The 18497-nt window shown below is 46.8% G+C and overlaps 1 protein-coding gene across 1 annotated transcript in view; it reads left to right on the plus strand.

Moving 5' to 3' along the window:
- The window catches only part of TCEA3 (transcription elongation factor A (SII), 3), a 40716-nt gene continuing 22219 nt past the window's right edge, over positions 1-18497 (plus strand). Inside the window, exons 1-5 of the mRNA XM_006883533.1 lie at positions 1-202; positions 7740-7802; positions 8498-8603; positions 9603-9747; positions 13895-13957. Coding sequence (XP_006883595.1) covers positions 134-202; positions 7740-7802; positions 8498-8603; positions 9603-9747; positions 13895-13957 — 446 coding nt within the window. The 5' untranslated portion in view covers positions 1-133. The remainder of the gene's footprint in view (positions 203-7739; positions 7803-8497; positions 8604-9602; positions 9748-13894; positions 13958-18497) is intronic.

The raw sequence follows: 18497 nt of genomic DNA on the forward strand, positions 1-18497 counted from the left end.
GAGAACCCCGCCCCCCGCCAGTCGTGTGTGTCGTATGTGTGTTTGGGCTAGCGCGGGTCGTGTGTCTTCCAGTTTTGCGCCGCCGCCCCCTGCTCCCCTAAGTTGCTAGCCCCCGTGGGTGTCGCAGGTCACCATGGGCCAGGAAGAGGAGTTACTGAAGATCGGCAAGAAGCTGGAGAAGATGGTGGCCAGGAAACACACGGTGAGGCTGCAGAGTTTGGGCCCCCGCCCCCGAGGCGCGGCGCAGGCGAGCCGGGGAGTCCCGGGCGTCCCGGGGGCGCGTGCTGGCGGGACGCCCAGGAGGCGCGTGCGGACCCGAGGAGGCGCAGCTTGCGCAGAGCTCTGCGTCGCTTTGGGACTGTGGGGCGTCTCGGGGTGGGTGTGTGCATAGACTAGGGCGCTGAAGGGGCGGCTTTTGCACGTCCCTCTACACTTGTGGGGTTCAGGAGGCTTCTGAGTCGTTTCAGGAGAGTCCGGGAAAGTGGGCGACAAAACTTGAACCTGAGGAGACTTGCAGAGTCCCAGGACGCAAGACCTGTGCAAAGCTCCAGGAGCGGAGGGTGGTGGGACAGGGGTTGAGGGGTGAAGAGGAGGGGCTGGCTAGGAAGGAGGCAGAATTCCGAGGGGGTTCTAGAAGGAGCAAAGAAACTTGAGCAGATGAAGAGTGCCGGAGAGATGAGGAGTGCTGCACCCCAAAGTGGATCTGGGGAGAGGAGCGGAGGAGTGCTTAGTGGGACATTGCGTCTGGTTGCAATTTTCTGTTTGCGCGCGGGGAAGGGCTGAATGGGGCGGGGTTGAGTGGCGGGGCGAACAGGTGCTGGGCGACCACAGTGCCATTGGGATTGGTACTGGGCTGGATGGGGGGGGGGTGGAGCGGGGAGAGGGCTGGGCTGACTGACAGAGGCTTGGGCTGCCCGGCCCAGGTGGGCAAAGGACGGGCCTTCCCGAGGGTCTCAGGGATCTCTGTGCAGTTGCCCAGAGCGCAGCGCCAGATCTGAAGTTAATGTTTGATTTCTGCGTGATCTTTGCCTCCGACTGGGCAGGGCCCGGTCATAGCAAACTTGGCTTTGGTGCTGTGCAGGGCATGGGTTCATCTCTGAGAGAAAAGAGAGGACAGAAGACCCTGGGCATGGGAAGTTCAGATAGCGACCTCTTGTCCCACCATCACTAGGCGTTTGGGAAAGGGGTGAACCTTAAGGGAAGTTAACAGAGCCTGGAGAGGGAGGGCTGGCTGCACAGGCCTGTCTAAGGCACGGGCAGATAAGTCTAGCGGGTTCTATAGCACTTTTCCTTCGCCAGCTGTGAGAGCTCATGCAGCAAGTTTAAGCGAATACAGTATTTTCTATTTGAGAACCCTTACTCCTGGCTTCAAAGTGTTGCAGTGGTTAAAGTGCTCCGCAGCAAACCGATAGACATGCAGTTGGAACCTGTCAGCAGCCCCCAGGGAGCTTTCTGCAATCTGCTTTCCTAATGGTTTAGAGCCTTGGGAATGCTACGGGGCAGTTCTCCTCTGTTCTGTAGGATCATGTGAGTTGGACTTCACTGCCTGGCAGTGGGTTGGATTGGGTTTTGATTCCTATGGTCAGGGTTTTCTTCTCCACTTGCTTCCCTTTCTCACTGTTTCCTTTTTCCACTCACCCACCCACTTGCCTCCTTGTACCTACTCCCCTTTTCCACTCCAACACCCCTCGGAGTCCCAGCCAACAGGAATCTGCTGCCTGACCCGAGCACCAGTCCACAAACCCACAAGACTCACTCTTTTCCCCTAAAATGTTTCCAGCCACTGGGGACTGTTTTAATGTACCCTACCATCCAAAAGAAGAAAAAATGTTACCGGAAGCTTCTGAAGGACCAAGGCAATCAGGCGAAAGTGCAAGAGCCAGTTTTTTTGTTTTACTTTGTTGAAAAAAGAAAGAGCTCTTTCGTGAAAAATGAATAATTGGATCTCAAGGCAGAGTTTTGATTGTTAAGCTGAAAAAGTGCTTGATTATGTTAACTATTTAAGATTGATATCAGATGTTTGGGCAGGGGTACAATTTTTCTATTTGCCAGGTCCACCTCAGGGCTTGTCAGTGAGCCCAGGAGTAGATAAGGAAGTGTAATGTGTTACTTTCTAGAGGCCAGACCCTCCTTTTCTACATCTGTAAGGAGATGAAATTACATCACTCATGGAGCGGGGTATATGCTGGCATTTGTGGGGGTTGAAGAGATGAGATGTGTATGTAAAGGTCTGTGGTTGATGAGAGTTGGTTGAGGTCTGCTTCTGCACAGCCGTGAAGAGTTAGGAGGGGCATAGGATTAGCCCACAGAAGGGTTCTCATTCCAACACTCCAAACTCTACCCACCCCAGCCCTCCAAAAGTGGTAAAACTCATAGTCACCTGGCTCACTTTCCTGCATAGTGGTGGTGGAGCCCAGTCAAGGCCTTTAGAGGTGAAGTTCTTGTTGAGTAGACAGGTTACTGCAACCCCTTGTTCACTGACTTACACTGGGAAAGAGGCTCAGCTTCCGGATTCAAGGGATGGAGTAAGGTAGGAAGAGGAGGTGAAGCTTGGGAGGTTTGGGGAAAGGCAGTTTGGTCAGGGTGGGGAGGTAGAGCTCTGGCTGAAGAGGAAGGGACTTTTCACCTTCATTGCTTTTATGGCCTCAGGAAGCCACTCTCTTGGCCTCAGTTTCCTCTTCTGTGACATGAGAAGAGGAAATAGTGTCCCTTGGGGATGGGTCTCTGTGGAAGTATCCAGAGCTTTCTCCAGAGAAGATGCGAAGCTGGCTTCAGGGTCCTCGCAGCACAGAGCCAGTCTGTAGCCACGTCTGCGCCTGGGCTCTTGGCAGCATCCGGGTGGGCACAGAGCTCTGGGCATCTGGCCGAGAAGGTGGGGCCCGCTCTGGGAGTGAAAGTGGGCCCGCCCTGTGGTGGTTAGGGAGAGAAGGACACACTTCCTGTAATAAGACGGATCCTCCACGTTGCAGCTCAGGCCTGTGGTTTGGTGCCAGTTGCTAAAGTCCCAGGGACTTGGAGCTTTTGTTGGATTCAGTGAGTGTGCCCTGGCTGAAACCACTTCAAATTTACAGCTGAACACCAATAATTACAGCTCCACATGCACATAATTACTTGCAAAAAACACACAACTCTGCACACATGTAGCCACACACTATATTAGCTGAACAGGAAACTACAGATATATCTGCCTTTAACTGACATGACAAACATACTGACCCTGGCAGTTTCTAAAGGGAGACACAAAACCATTTCTTAAATGGGCAGAGGCCATGAAAAGATATTTTACCAAAGAAGACATTCAGATCATTAGATAATCTCTCTCTCTCTCTGTCTCTGTCTTTCTCTCTCTCTCTCATTGCTATAAAGTCAGAACCAACTCATAGCTGGCCGGGTTATCAGAGGCAGTAAATCACACAGGAGTAGATTGCCCATCTTCATCCCTTAGAACAGCTGGTGGATTTGAACCTTCTTCCTTTGTGTTGGGAGCACAATTCCTTACCCACTAGGCCATCAGAGATGCAAATTAAAACAACTGTGAAATAGCCTCTCACTTTAGCAGCAATAGTAAAGTTCAGTAGGACAGGAAACAACAAATATTGGTGAGGACGTGGAAAGATTAGAAGGTTCTTACACTGCTGGTGGGAATGGTGTCACTAACCACCGTGGAAAGCAGCCTGGTGCTTCCTCAGAATATTAAAAGCACAAATACAATTTGACATTTGATCCAGTAATCTCACTAACAGGCATATATCCTAAAGAAATAAGAGCTGTGGCACAAACTGACGTATACACATCCATATTTATTGCAGGGAACTCTGGTGGCTTAGTGGTCAAGGAGTTCACTGCCATCTAAAAGGCACACAGTTCAAATCCACCAGCTGCTCTGCGGGAGAAAAATGGGCAATCTCCTCCTATGTGATTCACTGCCTCTAAAAACCTGCTGAAGGGTCTGCTGTGAATTAGTTCCAATTCATGGAACACAACGACATTTATTGCAGCATTATTTACAATAGCAAAGAAATGGAAAAAACCCAAATTCTCCATCAATATACAAATAGTTAAAGAAACCATGGTACATTCACACACAGTGGAGTATTATGCAGCAATAAAGAACAATAAAGAATTCGTGCAACACTACATAATGTGAATGAATCTGGAGGAAATTATGGTAAGTGACACAAGTCAGTCACAAAAGGACAAAGATTGTAGCAGATCACTATTATAAAAAGCTAGAAACATTTTTACACACAGAATCCCTTTTGGATGTTTATGAGGAAAGAAGGAAGGAAGGGGAGTAAAAATTAATAGATAAGACACTAAGTGAAGTAAAAGGCAATATACAATAAGAGGTTGATCAGATATTGTAATTAAACATTAATTAATTGTAAATAATATATGAATGATAAAAAATCAATATGTTTTGTAAACTCTATCTTATTATTGTTACATGCCATCCAATTGCCTGAAACAGTGACCCTATGTATGTACAATCACTTTGAACTTGGTCCTATCCTGAGCCAATCTCACTGTCCCTGACACACCTAACCTCATTACTCCAGTTGCTGTTCCAAATCATCTCCTCTGGAGTCTTTCTGTCTTACACTGTTCCTTTACCCTTCCAAGCATGCTGCCTCCTCCAAGGACTGGTCCTTCCTGGCCATGTGTCCAAAGTATATGAGACAGATCTTCAAGATCCTTGCCTCCATAAAGCAACTTGGTTTCACCCTCTCTAGGACAAACCTGTTTGTCTCTTGGCAGTCCATGGTATGTTCCATACTCTTCTCCAGCACCACAACTCAAAGGCATTGATTCATCTTCTGCCATCCTTAGGTATTGTCCACTTCTCTGATGCATAGCAAGTAATTGCAAAGACCATGGCCTATATTAGGCACACCTTAGTCTCTAGATTGATATTATTCTTAAGCATGCTGGAAAAGTCTGTCCCCGACAACAAATTTTCCCAGTGCAATTCATCATTTTATTTACTGACTGCTGGTGCCAAGAGTGTTGATTGTGAAATTGAGCAAGGTGAAATTTTTAACAGTCTCAGTCTCCTCTCCATCTATAATGGTGCTGGGGAAAAACAAAACAAAACAAAACAAAACAAAAAAACAGGAAAAAATACTCAAGGGGAAAAAAGTAGAAGTTAGAACAAATGAGCTCTTTTAAAAAAATACACACATGCATGCAAATACACAAAGACAACTACATTCATATACAAAACACAGCTATGCCCAGACACATATAACTAAAGATTTAGCAAACAGCCACACTTAACATATACAAGCATCACCTCAAAAGACAAATAGACAAAGGCATTCTGAAACTTCAGATACTCAGCCCCACATGGACAGAGACACCCCCAAGTGCATACATATCCTTTGTGCACAGGGAAATGTGGCTGTCCCACCATAGAGCTGTGACACACAGAGGCACGTGCCCACTGTTGACTTCGCTGTTGTCAGGTACCATCACATTGACTTTGACTCACAGCCACCATATGAACAACAGATCTGAGATCTGCCCTATGCTGTGCTGTGCTCACCATCTCGGACACACTTGAGCCCATTGCTATAGGCACTGTGTTCATCCGCTTGATTGAAGGTCTTCCTCCCTTATGCTGACCCTCAACCTTTGATTCCTAGCTCAGCTTTTCACAAGCTTTATATCCTTGGGAAAATTATTTGACCTGTTTTTTAGATTTTTTTTTTTTAATCTCTCCTCTGTAAAAATGCATTGTAATTATGTAAAATCGGGGATAGTGATAAATACCTATCTCATAGGATGGTTGTGAGTGTTAAATGAGATAATACATGTAAAAGACTTTGAATAGTGTGCACTTTGCAAGCATTTAATGTTACACAGAGTTGTATGACCACAGGTTTGCATGCACACATATATCCACAGGACACATCACTGAAATAAAATCCTGTGAACCTAAGTTCTGAGGGAGGCTGAGGACTTAGGGAGGCTCCCTTGGAATATGATCCAGGAGTTGGGCAATGTGGGAGGTTGGAAGCTGGAACCGAGCAGGGAGGCAAGGAAGGGACATACAGAATAGTCAGCTGGTGCTCCCCAGAGAACCGAGCAAGCCAGGAGGCTCAGGCTGGCTGCTGGGAAGGGGGTGGGAAGAGAGAGGCTAAAATGGGCGAGGAGTGTTTAGAGCCTGGTAGCTAGCAGGCATGCTCTTCTGAGTACCCTTTGGTCCCCTCCTACATTCCTCTCCCACTTCCTACTTTGGGTATTTTTCATTGCTCAGTCACCCATTCATCCATTCATTCACATAGGAAGCACTGGGCTTTGTACTGAGCTCTAAAATCTCAGATATACGAATAATTCTTTCTATCCAAGAGCAAGCTTTGGTGGCCTAGAGGTTAAGGAGTTGCACTGCCAACCCAAAGGAATGTGGTTCAAATCCAGTAGTTTCTCTGAGGGAGAAAGATGGGCCATCTCCTCCAGTCCAGTTTACTGCTTCTGAAAACCTGCTGGAGGGTCAACTATGAGTCAATTTTGACACAATAGCACATAACAACAACAACTTTATTCAAGAGAAATAAAAATATATATCCGCATTAGGATCTATACACAAATACTCATAACAACTTTATTTTTATTTTTTTAATTTTTATTGTATTATTTTTACGTGTACCATCAAATCAGATCTGACTGGTACAGGAGGAGATTGCCCCCTCCTTCTCCAGCAGAGAATCTGGTGGATTTGAACCGCATCCCTCTGGGATTGCAGTGCAGCGTCTTGTCACTAGGCCACCAGAGCTCCCTATAACAACTTTATTTGTAATAGCCCCAAACTGATAACTACCCCAGAGTCCCATCACCAGGTGAATGGATAAACAGATTATGGTACACTCTGCAATGGAAAACTATTATTCAGCAATAAAAAAGAACAACATTTGACCCAGACAATAGCATGGAAGGATCTCATAATGATTATATGACAATAATTGAATGAAGGAAGCCACCACTCTTCCTTCTTGCCCCGAACCCCATGCAGTACTCTTCATATAAAACCCTACAACGCAAGCTCATCTACAGTGACACGAAGCAGCTCACTGGTTGCCTGGGCCCGGGGTGGGGGAGTAGAGAGAAGGATAAATTACAAAGTGACGTGAGGAAACTTGCAGTGATGACTTTGTCCACATCTTGATTGTGGTGGTGGTTTCATGAGTGTACGTGTATGCCAAAATTCATCAAATTGTGCGCTATTAGAAGTCCACTTAGACCTTCAATGTACGTCTGAAAGTCTACAGTTCTCACCGTGTGGGGGGGTGGGATACAGAAACACTAACAAGCCATGTCTAGATTCACCTGGGGGGAGTGTGGGGTGGGGAAGAGCATGCTTGGTAGAAGGGTCAGCAGGAATAAGGTGAGGTTAGAGGGCTAGTCTGGACCAGCATTTTCCTTCTCTCTTCTCCCTTTCCCGTTCTTCCACCCTTTGTCTGTCTGTAGGAGTAGCATCCACTTCCCAAATAACATGCCTCCAGAAACTCTATGAAGTTTGATAAAGGTTCATAGTTGTAGAGGGGCTTCAGGCCTTTTCATAGGGTTGCTATGAGCCATGCTTGACTTGAAGGCAATCAACAACAACATCCTGTAACTGGAATGGTCTCATCTCATCCCTCTCACCTCCCTCTCTCCTACCAAGACCATGCTATAGTCAGAGACCTGGGACCCAGTGCGCAAACCATGGACCTCGGTTCTCACCTTGTTGCCTTTCACAGGCAGGGGCCCTGGACCTTCTGAAGAAGCTGAACAGTTGTCAGATGTCCATCCAGCTACTACAGGTGGGCTGGGATAGGGTGGGGAGTCCTGGGGAATTGCCTGGATTTTGGGGACAGGGAAGACACTTTTAGTAGGAGATGACAATGACGGAGGAGTTCTAGGAAGAATTTCTGAAAACCTAAGAAAAGGGGAGTCTTGAGATACAGACCTCTGAGGGTGGGGACTGAGGGAGATACTGAAATAGTAAGTTAGAAACAGGGTGCCTTCAAGCATTGGGACCCTTCTAAGTCTAAAAGCCTGGTTTTCTTTCTTCAAACACCCCCTTTCCCAGGGCCTCAGGCCTGTGGAATCCAAGAATCCAGTGATCCAGGGAGAGGGGAAAGCGCTCTTGGTTTTAGATCCTCCCTTTGTTGCTCTTATAGCCTCCAGATTTTACTAGAAGCCTGTTGGCCCTCAAAACCTACACTGTGGTAACCAGAGCTTCGTCTAAATTGGAACTTGGGCTCAAAGACACGAGGAGTCTGAGAAAGGCAGGGGTCCTGAGCATCAGTTAAAGCTTCCCTCCTCAGCTTGACCAAAGCCAAGGGTCTCATTAGGGTAGGGGTCAGGCCAGGGCCTCAGTTATAGGATCAGGGAAAGTATTGTTTCATCCATAAGTCAGAGCTGGGGCCCTGGAGGGATCAGGAGGAAGAGGATGGCTGACATAGGATCACCAGTCCTGGTGCCCATTCCTGCAACTACCCATCTTGCTTTGCAGACCACCAGGATTGGAGTTGCTGTTAATGGGGTCCGCAAGCACTGCTCAGATAAGGAGGTGGTGTCCTTAGCCAAAGTCCTCATCAAAAACTGGAAGCGGCTCTTGGGTAAGAGAGGCCAGGAAGACTGGAGTTGGTGTTTGTCTCCATCCACATTCGCTGGAACAATGCCTGGCACCCAGCAGCATTCAGTGTGTGTTTGTTGAATGACTTAATAAATGACAAGTGTGTTCTGGATCAGGGAGTTAGGAATGCTGTGTCTGTGTATACACGTGCAAACATTTTAGATGTGAGCTTTTACATACCGATATATGCATGTATTTGTTTGTGTGCTTGTATTTGTGCATGTGTGTGTGTTGAGTATCATCAAGTCAAAACCAAGCGGATTTTCAGAGGCAGTTAATCACATGGGAGGAGATTGTCCAGACTCCCGCTAGTGGATTCAAACCACGTGCCTTTGGGATTGCAGCACAGCTTCTTGCCACTAGGCCACCAGAGCTCCCCTGTGTTTGTGTATATGGTGCATGTATCAAGGGACTCCACAGCACAAAACAACAACAACCTAGGAATATACATGGAGTCCCTGAGTAGTACAGATGATCATCCTTTATTTTTATTGTCATTTCCTTTCTTTAATTGAGATTTTAATGAAAGTTTAGAGAACTTGAATTTCTATTCATTCATTGTTGCACTTTTTCCTCCCTGCCCACCCCCAGTTTTCTTTTCTCTTTGAAAAAAATTCTTTCATTGTTGTACAGTCCCCCTTCAAAGTAATCTACTTTTGAAAGACCACCCACTGACACACGGCCCTTCTCTGACACCCACGGGATTGCCCTGAGTGAGGTGGGCTCAATGGAGGCTGGATTTATGTGTGTATACAACCATGAAAACGCGCACAGATCTGTGTGTAAATGCAGTTATATTTCCATGTGACAGTGTGTGTTTGCACACATGTGTCTTGTGTAGTCATGTCGTGTGGCTGTGTCCAAATGTATATTTGTGTGCACGTGCTGGGGGGCTGCCCTTTGTTCTCTCCTCCCGAGAGCCATGCTGAGTCCTGCTTTGGTACCACTGAGCTGAGGGACAGTGCTTCTTTGTTGTTTTCAGACTCCCCAGGGCCCCCCAAAGGAGAAAAAGGAGAAGAAAGAGAAAAAGCAAAGAAGAATGAAAAAAAACATGATTGTGCAGACTGGAAGCCAGAGACAGGTCTTTCTCCACCGAGGAAGAAGCAAAAGGAAGAGCCCAAAGACAGGTAACAAATATTTGGGGGGTAGGGGGAAGGATGCTGAGACTTGTCACACCCTCTGCCAGCAGCTCTGCTTCTAAGGTTGCATTTTGCCCTCACACCCTGCCTGGTGGTTATTGTTACTGCCGCCAGCTGTCCCACCTCTGGGAGTCTTTGACTCAATCAGACAGATGCACAAGACCCAGAGGTGCCAGTTGGCACTGACTCCACCAAAGAGGAGGCAGGGACAGAATGTCATGTGCCTGCAGGGTAGCCTGATGCATGCTCAGAGAAGGCCACATGTAGTGCTCACCGTCTCTGGTTCACCCACATGATGGGTGTTTCACAAGAAGCTCCAATGTAGGGAGCTTTGGTGGCCTAGTGGCAAAGAAGCTGCACTGCAGTCCTGAAGGCATGTGGTTCGAATCCACTAGATGCTCTTCTGGAGAAGGAGGGGCAATCTCCTCCTGTGCCAGTCGAATCCAATTGAACGATACACAACAAGAAAGAAAAAAAAAGGGAGGCTGCAAAGTGTGGGGACCTCCTGACTGAAAAGCCTCATCTCCCAAATCTTGTAACGGTCCCTGTCCCAGCAAGGACAGTGATCATTCACCAGCTCAGAGCAGAGAAACACTTTGATTTTCCACATTATTTATAATTTATTATTTATAATTCCTTCACAGCCTTTCTGGTCTTAACAGAATTCGAAAATCAGCTATCGCTTTTATTGTAAGCGATGTTGCCTGGTAACACCACTGATATTCCACCTGTATCAGGTTACAAGGGTAAATAAGACTAGGACCTTATTTGTCCATAGAAAAGGGAAAGCATCTCGTTAACTCTATACTCAGCTTTCCCACTTCGTGTTGAGGAAGCTGAAGGTGAAAGGAGCAGTGACTGTCCTAAGAACACACAGCTGTTAAGCAACAGAGGAAGATTCAGATCTTCATCTATCAGACTCCAGGTCTCCACTGAGAGGAACAGAACTATCTTTTGTCTCAATTCTGAGCCTGTTAACCTTGGCTCTTGGCTCACCTCAGTCAAGTTGCCCCCCAAACCTCTGTGACTTTCAGATAGGATCTAAGTGCCTTGTCTTTCCAGACAGATAAAAGCCTTCATGGATGTATGAATAATTCCTACTTATTCTTTGTGTAGAAGAAAGGCATGAAATTGGCTTCGAAAAATGCAGCCATTGAAATCATTATGGAGCACGGTTCAATCTGGCACACATGGGTATCACTGGGAGGCCGAACCCACAGGCCAGCAACTGGCTTGGTTTTTTGTTTCCTATGTGACTAGAGCTCTGATGGTGCAGGGGTTTATGTATTGGGCTGCTAACTGAAAAGTCAGTGGTTTGCATCCCACTAGTTGCTCCACAGAAGAAAGAAGGGCAGTGTCTACCTGCAAAGATAGATAAACAACCTCAGAAACCTGGTGGTGGATGATCACCCTTCAGAATGCACTCAACGGCGGTGGGTTTTCAGGTGTGACTATTCAGACCACTTACCTTCTTGATAGACTATGTCTGTTTATTTAATAGGTAAAGGGATGGTAGTGATGTAGTGGTAAGAAATTCCCCTACAATCCTCAAGTCATGCTGCTCAAATTCACCAGCTGCTCCGTGAGAAGGACGGACAGTCTTCTCCCATGCAATTTACTGCCTCTGAAAACTCGCTGGAGGGTCAGCCATGGGTTGGTTTTGACTTGATAACACACAACAACAATAACAACTAGATAATACTGAAGACGTCTGCCACCCATTATATATCTATTTTTATAATGCACACATCTTTGACCCATTATATCCACTCCATGCCAGGAAGTTCTTCTTTTTTTAAAAAAATATTTTTTTATTGGGAAAAACATATTGGGGGTACAAGGAGGTGAGGGTTGGGGGCAGAAGGGTGAGGATCGGCCAGGATGCAGTTGCAGAGCTGCACAGTTTGGTCTGTGGGGGGAGCAGGTGAAGGAAATAATGAGGGTCCAGTGGGGACCAAATGCTACAGAGGAATGACAAGCATTTTCCAATAGTAATTAAACCAACTGTCTTATTGATTTGGGAATTGGATGCCGACTCTCTGGCTTCTTCATGCTGAACAGGGGCGTAGATATAAAGGGGGGAAGGGAGGACGCTTTATCACCTTACTGGTGGTCTTGGTTTACAGCTGCTTGCCTTCTTGCTCCTGAGGGCCGCGACGGTTCGCCCCGAGCTGGGGGCCAAGCGCAGCCCGCCCCGGGCAGAAGGCCACAACGGCTCACCCTGGACAGAGGGCTGAGGGCAGCCCGCCCTGGGCAGGGGGCCAAGGGCAGCCCGCCCCAGGCAGAGGGCCATGACGGCTCACCCCGAGCCGGAGGCCGAGTGCAGCCCGCCCCAGGCAGAGGGCTGCGAGGGCTGAAGTAGTCTTTTTTTAAAAAAGAAGAAGAAAAACTGTGTGTGTGTGTGTGTGTGTGTGTGTGTGTGTGTGTACCGTCAAATTGGATCTGACTGGTACAGGAGACTGCCCCTCCTTCTCCAGCAGAGCATGAAGTAGAGTCTGGGTCCCCCCCCCAACCAGGTGCCTGTCGGGGCCTGGGTTTCAGCTGTCCACACCACAGCAGTGGACAACGAGCTTAAAGCCCCTGATGGCTCTGGGCGCTGACTCTCACCAGTGGCTATGGATGAAGTCACAGGCGATTTTCAGCCAGCGCCGGGAAGTTCTTCTTTTTTTAACAGTCCTGCTGGACTTTATATAACTGTCTGGGAAAAGGATGCTGGGAGGTGGGAGGGCATAGGAACAGGAAACTGCCAACCTCAAATGGTACCATGGCCATCTGAGGGCCACTGCACCCAGCAGTCCACCAAGGGTGTAGCTTGAGGTCTCAAGGGCATAGGCACAGGAGGGGCTCCCCATCTATGGTCCTCTGAAAGAAGGCTTTGCAGGCCTCTCAGAGTGCCACGCCATCGTGGTAGCTGGACGTCAGAACCCCACAGACCAGGCTGAGGCACCTGCTTCCCACTGCCCTCCTCACAGGACCCAGCCCCCTCCTCATCTCCCTCCTCCTGCAGCCTGGGGGGCAGTGGGTGGGAGTTGGACCTGGGACCAGGGCCACTGAGGGTTTGGGCTCGGTCTCTTAAGGAGCCCTTTAGGCTGTTGAGGCTGGATGGCTCTGCCTTGATGTAGAGACGTACAGTGTCCACCATCTCACTGGACATGGTGCTGGTGACCCATGGGAAGTTGCTGCACCTACAGGGGGTGGGGGGGATGAGAGTTCATTTTAAAGAATTCACTAAAGTACAAATATCCTAAGTTCTGTGTGTAATAGTCATCTGTTTTTAGAAAGTACTTTAGATTTTACATCTTGAACACTTCCCTGGGATGTTGAATTGTAACTTCCTTTTAACTCAGGAGCTATGATATGAAGCTGTCAAAGTGACTAGACACACAAGAGGATCTTGCTGGGAGGAGTGTGCCTAGCAAGGGTCCTGGTCCAGCTCAGCTGGTGAACTTAAGTTTCCGTTTTTGTAATGAGAACTTACCATCAGGATTTATTATATAAAACCTATATCAGGGAGCGCTGGTGCTGGTAGCCTAGTGGCAAGTAACTGCACTGCAATCCTGAAGGCATGAGGTTTGAATCCACCAGATGCTCCACGGGAGAAGAATGGGCAGTCTCCTCCTGTGCGATTAACTGCCTCCGAAAACCCACTGGAGGGTCAGCTATGGATTGGTTCCGACTCAATGGTACACAACAAAAACACCAAAAGTATATTTATGAACTTGAAAATAAAAATGAGAAACTTTTGCCCACAGTTGTGTGGCCTCCAATGAATAAAACGGTTTTTGTTTCCATTCCCCTCCCAGGCCTGGTCTGTTTACATACTTTTTCATTTTGATAGGAAGTGTACAAATTACTTTGTCTCCTGTTAGTTTGCCTTTGTAATGTTTTCTGAGTATTTTTTTCATGCTTCTGAATGGTTTTCATAATGGGTGATTGCAATAACTGAAAAATGTTTCTGGTTTGTTCTATAAATAACACTGCCAGGGGGTCCTCCCACCTGCTGCAGATGCAGTGGAGGCAGGTCTCCTCATCCTTAGCTCCAGTGGCCTTGGCCTGGGATGCTTTCTCCCCTGCTCTCAGGACTCAGGATGCATGTCAGTGTGCAAGACAATATCATTTCAATCTCTCATTTCAGGAGGGACTCCACAGACTCCAAGTCTTCTGCCACCTCCTCTCCGAAAAGACCATCAATGGAAAGGTAAAATAAGCCACGGATCTTCATTTCAAAGGTCCCTTCAGCATGGGCACTCCCTCTGCTCTTTCATAGAGGAAATAAGAGGTAGAAGAAAGGAGGAAACCCCCTATGTTCTGTTGCATTCAAATTCTAGGACTCACAACTATAAGACTAATGGGCCTGAGTCAGAGATGTGGGTCCTTCACTTGGGTAGCTGACCAGTTGCTTGGCCCATCACTATCTGGAGAACTTTCTCCAGGTCAAACTTGAGAGCTGAGGTCATGAGGACCTGTGCGTGGAGTGAAGACAGTTAAGGCAGTTGTCCTATTGATTTAAGCTGAACTGTTTATTTAGCAGGTGTCATAGAAGCATAAGTCACCAAATCACACATTCATTGAATGTCTGTTCAGGGCTTATAATTGAAGCCTCCTGACCCCCTCCTATAGTGCTTTTCCTAGGGTCAGTATTGGAGATGGGAAACCTAAAAGATCAGAAAAAGTCTTCTCAGTTTACTTTATTCACTGTTGTTGTTGCTATGTGCCGTCCAGTAGCCCGTGACTCATAGCGACCTTATGAACACTGCCCTATCCTGAGCCAATCTCCTCATGTCCCATACATTTATTGACACACACACCCTTACCACAATCACTGTATCAATCCAGGGTCTTCCTCTCCTGCACAGATCCTTCACGCTTGCAAGCATGATGTCCCTCTCCAAGGACTGGTCCATCTTGACAACATGTCCAAAGTATGTGAGATGGAGCTTCAAAATTCTTGCCTCCAAGGAGTAGCCTGGTCTCTCAGAACAAACCTTTTTGTTCTCTTTGAGGTCCATTTTCAATAGCTCAATACTCCTCTTCAGCACCACCACTCAAAGACATCAATTCTTCTTCTGTTATCCTTAGATCAAAGAGCTTATCTACTACCCAAACCATTTTTTGCACTTTTTCTATATTTCATCTTTCTTTTGGATTATTTCATTCATTTGTTCATGCATTCACTCTTTTATTTGGCAAACCCATTTGTTGAGCAACTTCTTGCCAATTTAACATCTTCCAAGGATAAAGGTGCACACAGTGCTGGCTAATAGATACCAAGGCAAATCACAGAGTACATGCCCACTCTGAACGGAGCACAAACGATTTCATTCCTCTTATTGTTGCTTTACTGAAATGCTGGTCCTGCATGCAGGGCCATGCCTATGAGTTTTCCAAGAAAAGCTGGACACTTATTGTTCCATATGAAATTCTCTGTTTCAAATATGGTCAGTCTGTTCACGTTTTTATAATATGCAGAAAACTCAGTAAACTGTGTCTGTAGTTCTAGAGTTGTGATCTTTTTGCCCAGGCCATGCACCTGGTCTCTGCCTTTGTGGAGCTAACCACCAGTAGAGAGGCAGGCAGCAGGGTAGTTGATTTTAGAGGGGCATGGGCAGCGTGAATGGTTTGCACTCATCTGTAAGTTAAAGGTGAGTGGTTTGAAAGTGCCTGGCAGCACATGGAAGAAAAGCCAGGTGATCTGCTTCTGTAAAGATTACGGAGGAGGGGGGACCCCAGGACAGTTATACTCTCTAACACATGGAGTCACTATGAGCGAGAATAGACTTGACAACAATGGATTTGGTTTTGTTTGGAGTAGATACACTAACACACAATGGGAACATACAAAGAATATTTCAGTCTGGCTTGAGAAGTCAAAGGGAGACTTTCATATAAGAGATAGTATTGCAGCTGAGAATTAAAGGATGAATGGGAGTTTCCTGATGGATGGCTAGGAGAAGGCGCAGAGAAGGAGAGAGGGAATGGCTTGGTCACAAGTATGGCAGAACCGCACCATGACGTTGTGGGAATGATAGCTGGGTTAGCAGGGAACAAACTTCTTGTTGTTGTTGTTGTTGTGTGCCATCGAGTTGTTCGTGACTCATAGCAACCCTATATACAAGAGCTCTAAATGCTGTTCTATCTTGTGCCAACCTAGCCATCTCAAATGCACTTATTCCCACGGCTCCAATCACAGAATTGATCCATCTCATCGAAGGTCTTCCTCTTCTTCGCTGCCCCTCCACTCTGCCAAACATGATGTCCCCCTCCAAGGACCAGTCCCTCCTTGCAACATGCCCAAAGTATGTCAGACAAAGCTTCAGAATCCTTGACTCCAAGGAGCATTCCGGCTTCACCTTCTCCAGGACAAACCTGTTTGTTCTTCTAGCAGTCCATGGTAAATTCAACACTCTTCTCCAGCACCACAGCTCAAAGGCATCAATTCTCTTTCTATCAACCCTATTCACTGTCCAACTCTCTGATGCATAGCACATAATTGTGAAGACTATAGTCCGGATCAGGCGCACATTAGTCTCCAGCCTGACGTCGTTGCTCTTCAGTACTCTTGAGAGGTCCCTCACAGCTGACTTTCCCAATGCAATTCGTCACTTGATTTCCTGTCTCCTGTTACCAAGAGTGTTGATTGTGGTGCCAAGCAAACTAAAACTGTTAACTATCTCAATCTCTTCACCATCCATACTGATGCTGCCAATTGGTCCAGTGGTGAGAATCTGTGTTTTCTTAATGTTGAGCTTCAATCCGTATAGGAGGCTGCAGTCCTTGACCCTCAGTAGCAAGTGCTTCAGGTCCTCCTCAGTTTCAGCAAGCAGGGTTGTGTCATCTGCATAACACAGGTTGTTGATGACACTTCCACCAATCCTGATGCCACATTCCTCTTCATACAGCCCAGCGTCTCGGATGATCTGTTCTGCATACAGATTGAAAAGGTATGGAGACAGAATACATCCCTGATGGACCCCCTTCTTGATTTTGAACCATGTAGTGTCTCCCTGCTCTGTTCTGACAATTGTCTCTTGGTCCAAGTATAGGTTTCGCATTAGCACAATCAAATGTTCTGGGATTCCCGTTCTTCTCAACTGCAACAGGGAAAAAAGTTTCACTTTAACACCCACCTTAGGGCTGGCAGTAGGAATGTCTTTCTTTACCCTTGCTACACAGTTAGAGGCAATCCGAGGATCACAAATTAGTTCTGTTCTTAATCCCATCTTTAAGTCAAATTCGTATGTAATTTGGAAGAGTTAGATATATTTTGGGGTGCACTAGTGCTGCTAATCCAAAGGTGGGCCTCTCTGGCAGTACAAATCCACCAGCAATTCCGAGGGAGAAAGATGGACAATCTTCTCCCACACGATTTACAGTCTCCCAAAAGCCCACTGGAGGGTCAGCTAGCTATGAGCTGGTTCTAATTGGACTACAGCGAGGAGGAAAAAAGCGTGCTGCACACTTAGTTGCAGTGACTTGGGGGGGGGGGGAATCTCAGTTCCCTCTAGATGGCGCTCATGAGCAGCGAGCTGGGCCTCTAGTTGCCGCTGCCCAGACCAGGACTGGGAAGATTTTCTAGGGCTTGATGATGTCAGACCCCAGGCTGGCACGTCCAGGGAGCAGAAAGAAGTTCAAGATAAATCCAGCTTCCTGCTGCCCTCCAGTTATACGCCCTCTACGATTTGGCACAGTTCCAAATCGTGTGTTTTGAAAACAAAGTGAATGTGGCTGCCTGAAATGCCACCTAGACACGAATTCCTCGCAGCCAGCCAGCTCTAGCGAAGCAGGAGGGACTGGAGCTGGAAGTGCGCTGCCAAGGAAGGTGGGAAGAAGTGCTACACGCAGCCCAGCCTTTGAGAGACACAGTGAGACGTGAAAATAATATGGAGAGCAGGCAGACCTAAGTTTGTGGTCTGACTCTGCCATTTGCTAGGTGGATAACCTAGGACAAGACATTCATCTTTCTATTGATCTGTGAAAATAGGAATAATTACAATCCTTTCCTGAGGTCATTATGAGACTCAAATAAGATAATGACATGTTTAGCACTATTTCCAGTTCATGTAACTACTTAATGGTGTTGTCGTTACGAACCGTTGAGTTGGAACTGATCCATAGTTGACCCTCTGGAAGGTTTTTAGAGGCCGTTAATCGTATTGCCCATCCTTCTCCTGTGGAGCAATTTGCAGATTTGAACCGTGTGCCTTCTGGATTGCAGCGTTGGTTCTTACCACTAGACCACTAGAGCTCCCTTCACTACTTAATAAATGTTCACATTTAGTAATAAACTTCACACTCAATGTGGTAATCTATACAAATTACAAATTTTTTTTTATTCCTAGAATTCTCTTATGGTTTTAATCCTATTATTACCCCAAGATGAAAGATGTGACAGTCTACTTCTATAAAAATTTACAGCTTTGGAAATCCTATTTTCCTTTAGAAAACTGCACTTTGGGTCAGTTCTGCTCTGTCTTATGTTGTTATGTGGCATCAAGTCAGAACCAACTTATAGCTGACCCTCCAGCAGGTTTTCAGCAGCTTTAAATTGCATGAGAGGAGATGGTCCAACTTTTTCCCGTGGAGCAGTTGGTGGATTCGAACCATGTGCCTCAGGGTTGGCACTGCAACTTCTTACCACTAGGCCACCAAAGCTCCACTCTGCCCTATGGGTGTCTCTATGAAACTCCATGGAAATTTGTTTAATGTTACTCTATGCTGATGACACAATAGTTAAATGC

The sequence above is a fragment of the Elephantulus edwardii genome, unplaced genomic scaffold (genome assembly GCF_000299155.1).
Source record: "Elephantulus edwardii isolate Elephantulus edwardi_28Jun2011 unplaced genomic scaffold, EleEdw1.0 scaffold00028, whole genome shotgun sequence".
Lineage (NCBI taxonomy): Eukaryota > Metazoa > Chordata > Mammalia > Macroscelidea > Macroscelididae > Elephantulus > Elephantulus edwardii.